The sequence below is a fragment of the Ornithorhynchus anatinus genome, chromosome 20 (genome assembly GCF_004115215.2).
Source record: "Ornithorhynchus anatinus isolate Pmale09 chromosome 20, mOrnAna1.pri.v4, whole genome shotgun sequence".
NCBI classification, from domain to species: domain Eukaryota; kingdom Metazoa; phylum Chordata; class Mammalia; order Monotremata; family Ornithorhynchidae; genus Ornithorhynchus; species Ornithorhynchus anatinus.
In genome coordinates, this window is record NC_041747.1 from 11651473 (window position 1) to 11666470 (window position 14998).

Below are 14998 nucleotides of genomic sequence, written 5' to 3' on the forward strand. Positions count from 1 at the left end.
CCTCCTCCCATGGTCTCAGATGGGGTGGGGTAAAGGGGAAGAACATTTTACTGAGGAGGGAACTGAGACACAGAGAAATTAAGTGACATGCCTAAGGTCACACAGCAGGCAAATGGAATCAGGATCAGAACCCAGGTCTCCTGACTTCCAGCTGTGTTCTCTTTCCTCTAGGCCACGCTGCTTCCCTACCCCATGCTGGGATGCTTTAGTTTCTCCTGCTGAGATGTATTTTCAGGGATTCCCAGTTCCTTACTCTGTTTCCTTCTGGATCCTTGCCCCTTTCTATTTTGAATGGTGTTTGTTAAGGGTTTACTATGTGCCAGGCACTGTTCTCAGCACTGGGGAAGATGCAAGATAATCAGGTTGGACACAGTCCATGTCCCACATGGGGCTCACGATCTTAATCCCCATTATACAGATGAGGTCACCAAGGCCCAGAGAAGTGATGTGACTTGCCCATGGCCACCCAACAGACAAGTCGTGGAGCTAGGATCAGAACCTAGGTCCTTCTGCACCCAGCTCCATGCTCTATCCACTCTTCCATGCTGTTTCCCTAGAGTCTCTAGAGTATATATAAAGTTACATATTTAGAAAACTAGCTCTCTATTCTTAGAAACAAGCAGCAGTTCCGGGACATCTACACATACATCAAACATCACTGTCTGTAGTCAATGGCATTTCCCTGTTTCAGCCTTGTGGCTAGGACAGCTTTGCCAAAGTGGAAGGGAGAGCTGTTTAACTCTTGTCTGTGCTAAATAATAATATAAATGTATTAAGTGCTTACTACGTGCCGGGCACTGTACTGAAAGCTGAGGTGGATGCAAGCAAATGGGGTTGGACACAGTCTCTGTCCCGCGTGGGCCCAGCGGTCTCAGTCCCCATTTTATAGATGAGGGACCTGAGGCCTAGAGAAGTGACTTGACCAAGGTCAACAGCAGACAAGTGGCGGGGCTGGGATTAGAACCCATGACCTTCTGACTCCCAGTCCCGTGATTTATCCACTCTGCCAACCACAGGCCCCCTCCAACTGAAGTGGCATCAACATGGTCCATGGAAGGAGAGACGGGGAGCGTGCTCAACCTCACAGGACCAAGTGTTAGGAATAATAAATGATAATTGTGGTATTTGTTAAGCGCTTACTATGTGCCACGGACTGTTCTGAGTGCTGGGGTAGATAAAAGATCATTGGGTGTCACATGGGGCTCATAATCTAAGTAGGAGGGAGAACAGACCCCATTTTGCAGATGAGAGAACTGAAGCACAGAGAAGCCATGCAGCAAGTAGGTGGCAGAGCTGGGAGTAGAACCCAGGTCCTCTGAATCTCAAGCCTGGGCTCCTTTCACTAGGCCACACAGCTTAGTAATAATAATAATAATGTTGGTATTTTTTAAGCACTTACTATGTGCCGAGCACTGTTCCAAGCGCTGGGGTAGATACAAGGTAATCAGGTTGTCCCACGTGAGGCTCACAATCCCCATTTTACAGATGAGGGAACTGAGGCCCAGAGAAGTGAAGTGACTTGCCCACAGTCACACAGCTGACAAGTGGCAGAGCTGGGTTTTGAACCCACGACCTCTGACTCCCAAGCCCGAGCTCTTTCCACCGAGTACAGCGCCTGGTACATGCTAAGTGCCTAACAAATGCCACGGTTATTCTCACAGCACTGAGACACACTGGTCAAGGCTGGGGCCGTGTCTACGTCCTCCCGGGGGCCACCTGGGAGATGCTTAATCGATTGGTGGTATTGATTGAACGCTTAGTTTATGCAGAGCACTGTACTGAGCGGTTGGGAGGGTACAGTCCCACAGCAATAGCGGGCACACCCCCTGCCCCCAAGGAGCTTCCATGCAGTCTCCACTGCTCATCCTGGTAGGGCTCCTCAAACATTCCCCTCTGTGATGTCACGAATCCAAGCCCCGCAGAGGGAGCCTTCGCAGTTCCTCAGTGGGAGAGGAGCTTGGGAAGACCCCTGCTGAGGCTACGTTTTGGACCCTCCTGCTGCCACTTCTGGTGAGGCGTAGAGACGACAAACACCCCAGTTTAAATCAGGCACCTTTAATCCCACTCCCCTCCATGGAAGGAGAGACAGGGAACGCTACCTCACAGGACCAAGTGTTAGGAAGAATAAATAATTGTGGTATTAATTGCTTACTATGTGCCACGGACTGTTCTGAGTGCTGGGGTAGATGAACAATCATTGGGGCTCACAATCTAAGTAGGAGGGAGAACTCCCCATTTTGCAGATGAGAGAACTGAGGCAGAGAGAAGCCATGCAGCAAGTGGGCGGCAGAGGAGGATTAGCACAGGACCGCCACTCCAGGCACTGTGTAAAGCGCGATGGAACTATCTATGTACTGAGCGCTGGCTGCTTCCCCGAGGATTTAAGACATCCATTAGGCCCACCCCTGGCTGACCCAGGCAGCTCCCCTTGGCCCTCCCGAAGCCGCGCCCACAGGAGCGAGCCCTCATTGGTCCGCCGCGCCGTCCGTCAGGCTCCGCGGCTTCTCATTGGCGGACGGGCGCCAAGTCGGCCTTTTAGTCCCGCCTCCAACGGTCGGTTGATCTCCTCGTGGCCTGGTCCGCCATCTTGGCGCCATGGGCCTGGTTGGGGGAGCAGCCCCTTTACTGCGCTATAGGCAGCGGGGACGAAGCGGTTTGCATCTCTCTCTCCCCTCCCCTCGGCGAGGCTCAACCCAGACCGCCATTTGGAGCCAGGTAGGGCAAGGAACAGTGGGGAAAAACCGCCTTTAGGCCGGGCTAAGAGGTTGGAAGCCACCTGGGGCTGCCCCAAGGCCGCAGGGGATTCTGGGTTGCAGACCAGACATTGCTCCCCCAACTGCCCCAGGGCACAAACCTGAGGAGGGGAAGGGGAAACCCCCCGAGGGGGTGAAAACTTTTAACTGGTCCAGCAGAGTGGCAAAATCGACCAGGCCTTGTCTTCCCCAGACATTTCTGACTGGGCAGACGTCAGTAGAAGTGGCCGGGACGCAGGCCCTGGACCTCCTTGGTGTCCTGAGGTTTGCAGGGCATCTGCCAGACTCCTCCCCAGGCCTCAGTTCCACATGCCGACGTTGCGACAGAAAGCAGCCAACCCTCTGCTCAAGGGATTTGCAGGTAATAAGAAGAACGATAGCCGTGTTTGTTAAGCTTTTACAATGTGACCAGCACTGTGCTCAGCGCTGGGGTAGGGCCAAGGTCATCAGGTTGCCCCACGTGGGCCTCACAGGCCTCGTCCCCAGTTGAGGGAACTGAGGCACAGGGAAGTGAAGCGGCTTGCCCAAAGTCACGCAGCTGATGAAAGTGGCAGGGGTGGGATTAGAACCCACGACCCCTGACTTCCAAGCCCGTGCTCTTTCCTCTAAGCCACGGTGAGTAGCTTAGTAGTAGTAACTGTGTAACTTAGTAGTGACTGTGAGCCTATTGTTGGGTAGTGATGATCTCTCTTGCCAAATTGCACTTTCCAGGCGCTTAGTACAGTGCTTTGCACACAGTAAGCGTTCAATAAATACGATTGAATGAATAAAGGTAGGCAACAGAAGGCGTTTTCCTGACCCACGGTTTTCCTGGACCATTAGCTGATGGCTACAGGGCAAGGATGGCACCTGGAGAGTTTCAAGTACTCTTCCAGTCTGGGCTATGGGAGGGAGAATCAAGCAGGGGTATAATAATAATTGTGGCATTTATTAAGCGCTTACTATATGCCAGGGGCTGTATCAGCGTGGCTCAGTGCAAAGAGCCCGGGCTTTGGAGTCCGAGGTCATGGGTTCGAATCCCATCTCCGCCACTTGTCAGCTGTGTGACTGTGGGCAAGTCACTTCTCTGTACCTCAGTTACCTCATCTGTAAAATGGAGATTAAGACTGTGAGCCCCACGTGGGACAACCTGATTCCCCTGTGTCTACCCCAGGGCTTAGAACAGTGCTCTGCACATAGTAAGCACTTAATAATAATAATGTTGGTATTTGTTAAGCGCTTACTATGTGCCGAGCACTGTTCTAAGCGCTGGGGTAGACACAGGGGAATCAGGTTGTCCCACGTGGGGCTCACAGTCTTAATCCCCATTTTACAGATGAGGGAACTGAGGCACAGAGAAGTTAAGTGACTTGCCCACAGGAAATACCAACATTATTATTATTATGCCCCGAGGTGGTTACAAGCAAATCGGGTTGGATACAGTCCCTGTCCCACGTGGGGCTCACAGTCTCCCTCCCCATTTTCCAGATGAGGTCACCGAGGTACAGAGAAGTAAAGTGACTTGCCCAAGGTCACACCGCAGACAAGTGGCAGAGCCACGATTAGAACCCCTGACCTGACTCCCAGGTCCGTGCTCTATCCACAAAGACATGCCCCTTAGGCATATTGAGCTCAGAGCACCGTCCTGTCTGTTAAATGTGGGTTTTCATCTAATAAAATAGCTGTGAACATTTTTTTCTTGGAGCTTAATTTGTTGTTGAGTACTCTTTAACCACAAGCTGTCAGCAATGTGTGTGTTTATTGTTAATTTGTAATAATAATAATGGTATTTAAGCCCAAGCACTGTTCTAAGCACTGGGTAGATCCAAGGTAATCGGGTTGTGCCACGTGGGACCCACACTGTAAATTACCTCATTTTACAGATGAGGGAACTGAGGCACAGTGAGGTTAAGTGGCTTGCCCAAAGTCACACAGCTAACAAGTGGCAGAGGCCAGATTAGAACCCATGACCTGTGACTCCCAAGCCCGTGATCTTTCCACTAAGCCACAGTGCTTCTCTGAATGACTTACCAGCATAAGACCAACAGGACACTTTCCCCTGGGTCACCCTCGCATTTGGATTTGCACCTTTTATTCACCCCTCTGCTGCACAGCATTTATTATATCTATATCTGGAATTTATTTATTGATCTTAATGCCCCTCTAGACGGTAAGCTTCTTAGAGGCAGGGAAGATATCTGCCAACTCTATCGTATTGTACTCTCCCAAGCACTTAGTACAGTGCTCTGCACACAGAGAGCGCTCAATAAATATGATTGATTAGCCTCAATTAGCCCGTCCATGGGCCCCACCCTTAGGCCCGAACCAGCAACTGATGCAGATTATGAGTCTAGATCGTGCTCTGGTTGTGGGCAGGGATTGTCACTGTTGTTCTGTTGTTCTTACCCAACCGTTTAGTACAGTGCTCTACACATAGTAAGTGCTTAATAAATATGAATGATGTGCTGTTGGAGGTTTCCCCCTGGTGCCTATTGTGAAGAAAAACCATTCCCGTGTGCCACTGGGGCTTCCTCTTTGGTCAGCATGGTAATAATAGCAATAATAATAATAATAATGATTATTGCAAAGGCTCAGGATCCTTGTTCCTAAAGGGAGAGAAAGAGCAGCCTCCCAGTTGCCCAGATGGGGAAACCGAGGCACTGAAAGCAACAGGAAATTCATTCATATTTATTGAATGCTGTGTGCAGAGCACTGTGCTGAGCACTTGGGAAATTACAGTTCCACACTAAAAAGTGACATTCGCTGCCCACATATCAAGCACCGGCAGGCCTCAGCTCACACTTTGATTATGAACCTAAATCAATTCCCAAGATGAAGCCGTAGTCAGATGGTGTAATAATAATAAGTGAAAGTAAATTCATTCGTTCATTCAGTAGTATTTATTGAGCACTTACTATGTGCAGAGTGCTGTACTAAGTGCTTGGAATGTACAATTCGGCAACAGATAGAGACGATCCCTGCCCTTTGACCGGCTTACAGTCTAATTGGGGGACTCAGACAAAAACAAGACAACTTAAGAAACTTAGGACAGGATGCTTCAGGAAGGGAATTCAGAAGCAGTAATAATAATAATTAGTAATAATAATTATGGCATTTGTTAAGTACTTACTATGTGCCAGGCACTGCTCTAAGTGCTGGGGCAGTAAAGCTAATCGGGTTGGACACAATCACACCCACCCCCTCGATTGACTTCGCAGTAGTGAAAATCACAATAATAGTAATAATACTAATTATGGTATTTTTAAGTGCTTACAGATTTTACTCTATTTATGGAGCACTTACTGTGTGCAGAACACTGTCCTAGACACTCGGAAGAGTACAGTGCAGCAGAATTGCTAGACATCTTCCCTGCCCAAAAGAAGCTTCCAGACTAGAGGGGGAGACTGACCTTAATCAGAGCTACTCTAACAGGGCGGTGAGGTTTCTACTTCATTTTTTTAAAATGACATTTGTTAAGCACTTTCACTGTGCAAGGCACTGTGCTAGGCACTGGGGTAGATACCGTTTGTCATTTATTGAGCGCTTACTGTGTGCAGAGCACTGTACTCAGCTCTTGGGAGAGTATGATACAACAGTAAATGGACATATTCCCTGCCCACATTGAGCTTGCAGTCAACAGGGGAAGAGGCTAGTGGGGTTGGAGGCAGTCCATTTCCCACATGGGGCTCATGGTTTTACTCCCCAGTTTACAGACGAGTTTATTGAGGCCCAGAGAAGTGAAGGGACTTGGCCAAGGTCACAGCAAATGAGCGCTTCAGGATGCTCTCCATTAGTCATCCAAGGTCTATTTCCCAGTCCATCTTTCTGGATGGAATGTTTAACTTGCAAGCAGGACCGAAAACAGTCTTTTGCCAAGAAGTGACTCAGTCTCGTTTGATGCGCTTACCTCATTGCTTGCTGCGGTGAGCCTAGTGAGAAGAGTTAGGGGCCAGGGGATCCAAAGACCTGCGTTCTAGCCCAACTCTGTCACTTGTCTGCCTGGTGACCTTGGGTGAGTCCCCTAACTTCTTGGTACCTCAGTTTCCTCCTCTGTAAAATGGGGATTAAAAGCCTTTTTCCCTCCTACTTATACCATGAGCCCCTCATGGGACAGGGTCTGTGCCTGACTTGATTTTCTGGTATTCATTAAGTCAGTCCTATTTATTGAGCGCTTACTGTGGGCAGAGCACTGTACTAAGTGCTTGGGAGACTACAGCATAACCAAAACCAGGCACATTCCCTGCCCACAATGAACTTAGGACATTTACCATTTTTAGGATGGTTGCCAATTTATCATCTTCACTCTTTCTTGTCCAAGTGGCAGTAGAACTTCCTGTCTCTCTGACCCAGAGTTAAGACGTGGAAATAATCCGCAGCTCCTCCTGATCATTTTCACTCTAACAGGCTCAAATAAGAGCTAATTACACATTACAAATCAAATCTCCAAATTTCTATTGTAATAGAGCTCTGTTTTTGGTTTCCTCCTCTCCCAGGACTGGGCTTGGCATATCCCTTAGCTGAACTATATTATCTTCTTAATCATGTCAGAACCCTGGATTATTCTGTATAATTAACATGACATTATTTGATTCAGAAACTGAATTCATTCCAGATCTTAGTTTCTCAATGAGATTGGTAGGATGCATAATTACCAAAAAAAAAAAAAAGAACCCCACAAAGAAAAAAAAACCCAACCCTCACCAATCCCCTAACTGCTTCCTCTAAAATTAAATTAAAAACCACTGGGTGGAGTGAGACTTGTATGGAAGATTACAGACTTTCAACCTGTTTCATCCACAGTGTGCGATGTTCCCCTCTCGGAAATATGCCAGGAGAATGTGTCGCGAGACAAATGTATCGAGCTCAAGTGCTGCTTTCAGAAGCAGTTGTGCTTGAGGAAAGCGATTCCAAGTGAGTATCCTGGTCTGCAGCCTGCCAGGAAGCAGGGGTTGGGATAGAGACAGTATCGCTCACTCAACCAATCAATAGCATCTATCGAGTGCTTACTACTAGTAATAATAATAATTGTGGTATTTGTTAAAAAAAACTTACTATGTGCCAGGCACTGCATTAAGCACTGGGGTGGTTACAAGCAAATCGGGTTGTACACAGTCCGTGTCCCACATGGGGCTTCCATTCTTCATCCTCATTTTGCAGCTGAGGTAACTGAGGCACAGAGAAGTGAAGTGACTTGTCCAAGGTCACACAGCAGACGAGTGGCAGTGTTGGATTAGAACCTAAATCATTCTGATGCCCAGGCCCATGCTCTAACCATTGTACCACACTACTTCTCACCTCAGTAGATCGGGATTGAGTCACACGCGGGTAGGGGCTGAGGAGAATACCCTAGTTCTAGTGGGTTTTAATATGCCCTAAAATGTTTCCTTGTCTTTGACATCCCTCTTGTTCAGGCAGTTTAATTTAGGGGAATTAATTTTGTGCTGTAGAAATAGTAGCACTCAGTGACAGGGTATCTTGAGTTCATTGTGCACATAATTCCTTGTTATGAAAACCTTTCACCCAGTTCTTAAATTGGCAGGTTTTGAAGTGCACATTGCCTGGATTTTGCCACAGTCTGTATTATTAGGGATCTGAACTAGGAAATGAGCTCTGGTATTGAATGAGAAAATCGGGATTTCGAACTGTGCAGTCTGCTTTTCTGACACCACCTGGTATCCTCATTCTGTCCCTCTGGTTTAGAGCGGGGAGTTTATTTCACGGCAAAACGTCCAGTAGCTTGATTTTGAATTTGATGGTTTCTCTCTGGGGCTTAAGTTCTACACTTCAGGTTCAAATGTTTTTTGTTAATTATAATAATATGTGTTAAGCACTTACTATATGTCGATCACTGTTCTAAGTGCTGGGGTAGATACTGAACTAAACACTCCAGAGAGTACCATACAACAGAATTAGCAGACACGTTCCCTGCCCATAACGAGCTTGAGACAGACATTAAATAAGAAGTAAAGTGACTTGCCAGAGGTCAAACAGCTGACAAGTGGCGGGGTCGGGATTAGAACACAGGTCCTTCTGGCTGTCAGGCCCATGTTCTGTCTAGTAGGCCACACTGCTTCAGTTACTGGAAGGAGTGAGTTTTCAGGGTGGGGGTGTTGGAATTTGAAAGAGGAGGGACTGCAGAGGATGCTATTAATGTGTGGTGGCTGATGCAGGAGAAGTCGGGGTGGGTGGAGGGTGAAAATGGGTGTGAAGGAGGGTTAACCCATTCTCTGCGAGGAATCGTTCCATTCCTCTCCCTTCTGAGGGTGATAAAAAGACATCTCCCATTTCCCTCCCCAGAGTACGTTTCCTTGTTCACCATCTTGATAGTTGTCATCTTGGGATTCTTCTTGTGCTTTGTAGCCTTCGGGTAAGTGAATTCCCCCTCCATGCTCATGGTCCAAAGAGGAAGATCTGATTTCTTTTAAAGTTAGTTTTTATTTTTATGAAAGAAAAACTGAAAATAGGAAGTGGACTTGTTTGTCAGGAGCGTGGAATTTATCCTGCAGCTTGAGGAAAAGCTTCTGGGTTTATGTCCCAGTTTAATGCCTCTGATTGTTTAACTGCTTGAAGAGGGCTGTTGAAAATTTCAAAACCCTGATGCAGAAGGAAAATTTCCAGCAGAAAGCCAAACTCTGCCTGGGTTAGAGCGGTAGCGTGCTGTAGAGGCTGATTCTGCCTTTGATTTCTGCGATGGGAATCAAATACTTTTCCTGCTAGATTCTGGCAAGAGAAAAGAAGGAAGAGAATGGCTCAAAAACATCAGCAGGCAGTAGCTCCCGTAGTCACACCTCAAGAGAGAGATACCAAAAGCCTGAAGGAACGGAAGGAAGCCAAGCCCCAAGACAACACAGAAACACACGAAGATGATGACAATGAAAGCCAAGGCAGGTGTCGTTGTTTGAGAACCCAGGTCGATCGGATTGGCTCTGAATTTGTTCATTTTTTGTGCACCCCTGTACGTAGGATGGTACTTAACACCAAGAAGGAGCTGAATACATAGCATTCCTGCTCTGAGGCAGTGTTGCCCTAATGGAAAGAGCAGGGACCTGGGAGTCCGAAGGACCTGGGTTCTAACCCTTGCTCTGACACCTGTCTGCTGTGTGGCCTTTAGCCGGTCACTTCACTTCTCTGGGCCTCAGTTCTCTCATCTGGAAAATGGGGATTCAGACTGTGAGCCCCACGTGGGACATGGAATGTGTCCAATCTGTTTAGCTTGTATCTACCCTAGCACTTAGTATAGTATCCAGCACATAGTAAAGCGCTTAACAGATGCCATTAGAAAAACCCAACCAAACCAAAAAAGAGTACCTAAAGTCAAAAAATAATCCTCAAACTCGTGACCAATTCAGTCGGTGCACACCTCTATGCTATTTATTGAGATTCCCCCACTCAGTATCGAATAATCATCTCGACCAGAGGATGTGACGGAAATGCCCGTGTTTCCTGATGATTGCGTTCTAAGTTTCCATCAGCCCATTTTATGCCGTTTGCCCAACTTACACCGCCATCTCTTTATTTCAGAAGAAAGTGACGAGAAAGAGGAGGAAGATGAATAAGCTAGATGGCAGCAAGAAGTCAACAGAGAATAGAACAGAGAATTAAATGGAATCATGGGCTGGGAACTTGCCCCCTAATCTGTATTATGGACTTGAATTCCTAGCCAGAGAAAAAGGTTAAAATGTATTTGCCAAACTATGGGTTGTTTTGTGTTTCTTCTTACTTGGAGTTTTTATTCCAAGAAGGATAGAAGGCATTTGAGACGTGAATAAAGGTAACGGCGCAGGATATGTGTATTCGTGGATGATTGAAATTTGACATCAGCTCAGACTATCAGTTATGTCTGGGATAAAGGGGCCGTTCGGAATTCCATTTGAGCCAGTTTCAGCTCTAGGACAGCAACTCTTCTGGACTAGTATTGGTTAATGTCTCCGCTTCCAAACCCGTAAGCCTGTTATGGACAGGGAATGCTGGTTCATTTAGTCATATTTATTGAGTGCTTACTCTGCGGAGCACTGTACTAAGCACTTGGGAGAGTACAATATAACAATAAAACACATTCCCTGCCCACACCAACTCTGTTACATTGTACTCTTTCAAGTACTCAGAACAGTGCTCTGCATTCAGTAAGCAATCAATCAGTGGGATTTATTGAGTGATTATTGTATGCAGAGCACTGTAGTAAGCCCTTGGGAAACTATAACGTAACAGAGCTGAAAGTCACATTCGCTGCCCTCGGCAAGCTTGCAGTCTAGAGGGGGACACAGACGTTAATAGAAATAAATAAATTATGGATATGAATGTAAGCGCTGAGGGAGGGGTGAATAAAAGGTGCAAAGGTGTCACAGAGGGGAGTGGGAGATCAGGAAATTAGGGCTTAGTCTGGGAAGGCCTTTTGGAGGAAATTGTGCTTTCATTAAGGTTTCAAAGGTGGGGATCGAGATGGCCTGTCGGACGCGAAGAGGGAGGAGGTTCCAGGCCAGAGGCAGGACGTGGGAGAGAGGCTGGCCACGAGATAGACGAGATCGAGATGCAGGGAGTAGGTTGGCATTAGAGGCGCGAAGTGGGCGGGCTGGGTTGTAGTAGGAAATCAGGGTGGTGCTCCTGAGTAGCGCTCAATAAATATCACTGATGGATAGAGAAGAAGGGGCTACAGGGAAAAGCATTGGAGGAATAGAACCAGCCGTCCTCAGACGGATTGACTTCAGGGCTGTTAAGCGCTTACTGTTTGTCAAGCACTTTTCTAAGCCCTGGGGTAGATACAAGCTAATCAGGTTGGACACAGTCCCGTCCCACGAGGGGCTCACGGTCTTAGTCTTCATTTTACAGGTGAGATCAGTGAGGCCCAGAGAAATGAAGTGACTTGCCCAACATCGCACAGCAGGCAAGCGGTGGAGCTGGGATGAGAAGGCAGTTTTCCTTCTGATTCCCAAGCCCGTGCGCTGTCCACTAGGGAACACTCCTTCTATTCATTCCATTTCCATTCATCATCTTTCCTGCGCAGCTCCCCAACGCCAGCCCTTGCTCTGTACCTTCCCACACCTCCGATAAAATCGATCTGTTGCAGAACTGTTCTAGGCCAAACCAACCTGGTAAAAAAGAAACTTGTGTTTCAGACAAACACCGAAGAGTTCATAAATGCAAGCCTAGTGGAAAGAGCACTAGCCTGGGTTTCAGAGGACCTGGGTTCTAATCCCGGCTCCTCCACTTGTCTGTTGTATACCTTGGGCAAGTCACTTTACTTCTCTGTGCTTCAGTTACCTCCTCTGTACAATGGGGATTTTATACCAGTCCTCCCTCCTGCTTAGACTGTGAGCCCCATGTGGAAAAGGGACCATGTCCTAACTCATTCAGTCAATCAATAAATCAATAATCATATTTATGGAGTTCCTGCTGTGTATAGAGCATTTTAGTGAGCACTTGGGAGAGCCCAAATAACTTGTCTCTACCCCAGAGCTTAGAACAGTGCCTGACATATAGAAAGCACTTAGCAAATGCCTCAGTTACCTCATCTGTAAAAATGGGGATTAAGACTGTGAGCCCCACGTGGGACAACCTGATTCCCCTGTGTCTACCCCAGCACTTAGAACAGTGCTCGGCACATAGTAAGCTCTTAACAAATAGCAAGATTAAATAGCATTTTTTAAAGAAAAGAATGCTGGGGTCATCCCTTCATTCACAAGAGAAAGGAGCCGAAGCAATTCCCCAAGGATGACAGGGAAGCAGCAGGGCTCAGTGGAAAGAGCTCGGGCTTGGGAGTCAGAGGTCACGGGTTCGAATCCTGGCTCTTCTACTTGTCAGCTGGGTGACTGTGGGCATGTCACTTAACTTCTCTGTGCCTCAGTTACCTCATCTGTAAAATGGGGATGAAGATTGTGAGCCTCACGTAGGACAACCCGATCACCCTGTATTTACCCCAGAGTTTAGAATAGTGCTCTGCACATAGTAGGTGCTTAACAAATACCAACGTTATTGTTATTATTATTATTCCAAATTTTCCAGATACTGTCTCACAAAAGCTGGGAATATTTCGAGGGAAGCTTTCACCACCAGAGGGCTCCCACTATTTTTCCATTTGAGCAGCAGCAGAGATGCTGAAAAACCACTAGATCCTGGCAATCTGTGATGGGTCCTCTCTCAATTCTGCTAAACCCTCCCTCCCCCCCTCGCATGTCACCCTAATCTCTCTCCTCCGTAGTCTCATTTTCCCTTTCTCCGAGACATCTCTCCTTGGATCTTCCACTAGTACCTCGAGCTCAACGGGTCTAAAACTGAACTCCTCAGTCGATCAGTCAATCAATGGAATTTATTGAGCGCTCACTGTGTGCGGAGCTCTGTACTAAGTGCTTGGTAGACTACAATATAGCAGTATTGGGAGACACGTTCCCCTACCCACAATGAACTCACTCTCCTCCACATCACAGTTGATAACCCCAACGTCCCTGTTTCTGAGAGTCTGATCCAATAAGCCTCAAGCAGTCTGCCGGGTATTTCCATTGACTCAGGAGAGAAAGTTCTGGGTGAGATTCATAATAACGATCATAATTATGGTTCTTCTAGAGCACTTAGTATGTGCCAAGCACTGCTCTAAGTTCTGAGGTAGGTACAGGTTAGTCACATTGGACACAGACCCTGTCCCAAGTAGGACTCACACTCTTAGTCCCCATTTTACATATGAGGTAACTGAGGCCCGGGGAAGCGAAGTGACTTACCCAAGGTCACAGAGCAGACATCTGGAGGGTTAGAGATTGGAACCCAGGATCTTCTGACTCCCAGGCCCTTGCTCTAGCCACTAAGCATTCAGCCCTCAACAGCTACCTGTCATGATCAACAGTATTGAGAACTTATTGCATGAAGTGCAGTGTACTAAGTGCTTGGGAGAATACAACAGAGTTGGCCATTTAATCATCCATTAAAATTATAGACCACCTTTTGTGTCCAGAGTACTATATTAAGTTCTAAGATGATGATTTTTTTTTTGTGGTGTTTAAGTGCTTACTCTTGCCAGGCTCTGGGGTAGATACAAGCTAATTGGACACAGTCCCTGTCCCACTTGGGGCTCACAGTCTTAATTCCCATTTTACAGATGAGGGAACTGAGGCCCAGAGAAGTGAAGTGACTTGCCATGGTCACACAGCAGAACAGTGGTGGGGCCGGGATTGAAACCCAGGTCCTTTTGACTCCCAGGCCCAGGCTTTATCCACTAGGCCATGCTGCTTTTCAATGTATATGGTGAATTCTCAGTAGGGTGATATCTGGGCTCTGGACTCAAATTTCAACAGGTGTGAGCCGGGTTTGCCTTCCTTACCATCTTCCCAGAAGCCCAGCTCTCATTTCCTTCCTATCCACACAGGCTTTATTTTTGATCCACAGTCTAATTATTTAGCCAAAAACCAGGCTTCTCTCAGCCGTCCAAGATGCATTAATTACCTCACCTGTCTTCCGTGCCTGCAATTCGATTTTGAAGAGGCGCTTCTCCACCTCTCTGATGACTGTGCCTTTCCAGTACCGCAAGACAGTTCCAGAGAGACGAGCTTTCAAATGAGGACGTGGAGACATCCCAGAACCCTCAGGATAAAACAAACATTCTCACCCAGCTTTACCTCCTCTACCATTCTCCTTAACTCAGACCTTATATTTGCTTCCAAGGACAGAAGAATCTTAATTACTCTTGACTCCAACTGTCTTTATTCCTTTCCTCATCTCCTATATGCAAGCCATTACCTCCAGAACAATGCACAGTTGTGTTTTTACCTTGACTCTGTCTTGGCTCCTGTTTTCCAATTGATGTGGCGAGCCCTGCCTGGAAATGAGATTGGAATTATTTCCTCTGTGCTTTTCCAAAGTCACAGTCTCTGAATTCCAGAGAGAATATTGGACCAGGATACACCCTCCTTCCCTCTCCCCCCCTACCCGGGACATAAGTGCCTGGGAAAACGGTCTCCTGCTATCTCCCCTTATTTACCCCACAAAACCTGCCAATGTTTCTGCCTGTTGGGGTTAATGACATGGCCCTAGTGGATAGAGCACGGACCTGGGAGTCAAAGGACCTGAATTCTAATCCCGGCTCCATCACTTCTCTGTTGGGTGACCTTGGGCAAGTCACTTGACTTCTCTGGGCCTCAGTTTCCTCAAATGTAAAATGGGAATTCAATTCCTGTTCTCCCTCCTACTTGGACTGTGAGGTAATGCGAGACAGGGACTATGTCTGACCTGATTGAACCGTATCTATCCCAGCGCTTGACACATAGTAAGCGCTTAACAGATAG

General features: G+C 47.2%; 1 protein-coding gene across 4 annotated transcripts; it reads left to right on the forward strand.

The window, feature by feature from the left end:
- The first annotated feature begins 1610 nt into the window (after window positions 1–1610).
- TEX29 (testis expressed 29) lies at window positions 1611–10519 on the forward strand. Of its 4 annotated transcripts, none has more exons than XM_007668672.3 (6): window positions 1611–2010; window positions 2947–3114; window positions 7533–7643; window positions 9030–9099; window positions 9450–9616; window positions 10254–10519. In XM_007668672.3, exons 2-6 carry the CDS (start codon window positions 3063–3065, stop codon window positions 10286–10288), a joined length of 435 nt encoding a protein of 144 aa, XP_007666862.1. In that variant the 5' UTR covers window positions 1611–2010; window positions 2947–3062; the 3' UTR covers window positions 10289–10519. The 4 variants fall into 4 exon arrangements, with proteins under 4 accessions (XP_007666862.1, XP_028904096.1, XP_007666863.1 ...); XM_029048263.2 differs by lacking the exon at window positions 1611–2010 and adding an exon at window positions 2257–2715 and having other exon boundaries at window positions 10257–10519; XM_007668673.3 differs by lacking the exon at window positions 1611–2010 and adding an exon at window positions 2265–2715.
- The last annotated feature ends 4479 nt before the right edge of the window (window positions 10520–14998 follow it).

Coding starts and splice junctions, on each gene's coding strand:
- TEX29 (XM_007668672.3), top strand. CDS start 3,063: ATGCCGACGTTGCGACAGAAAGCAGCCAACCCTCTGCTCAAGGGATTT. Junction 3,115..7,532: donor TCTGCTCAAGGGATTTGCAG/GTAATAAGAAGA, acceptor TTTCATCCACAG/TGTGCGATGTTCCCCTCTCG. Junction 9,617..10,253: donor TGATGACAATGAAAGCCAAG/GCAGGTGTCGTT, acceptor TCTTTATTTCAG/AAGAAAGTGACGAGAAAGAG.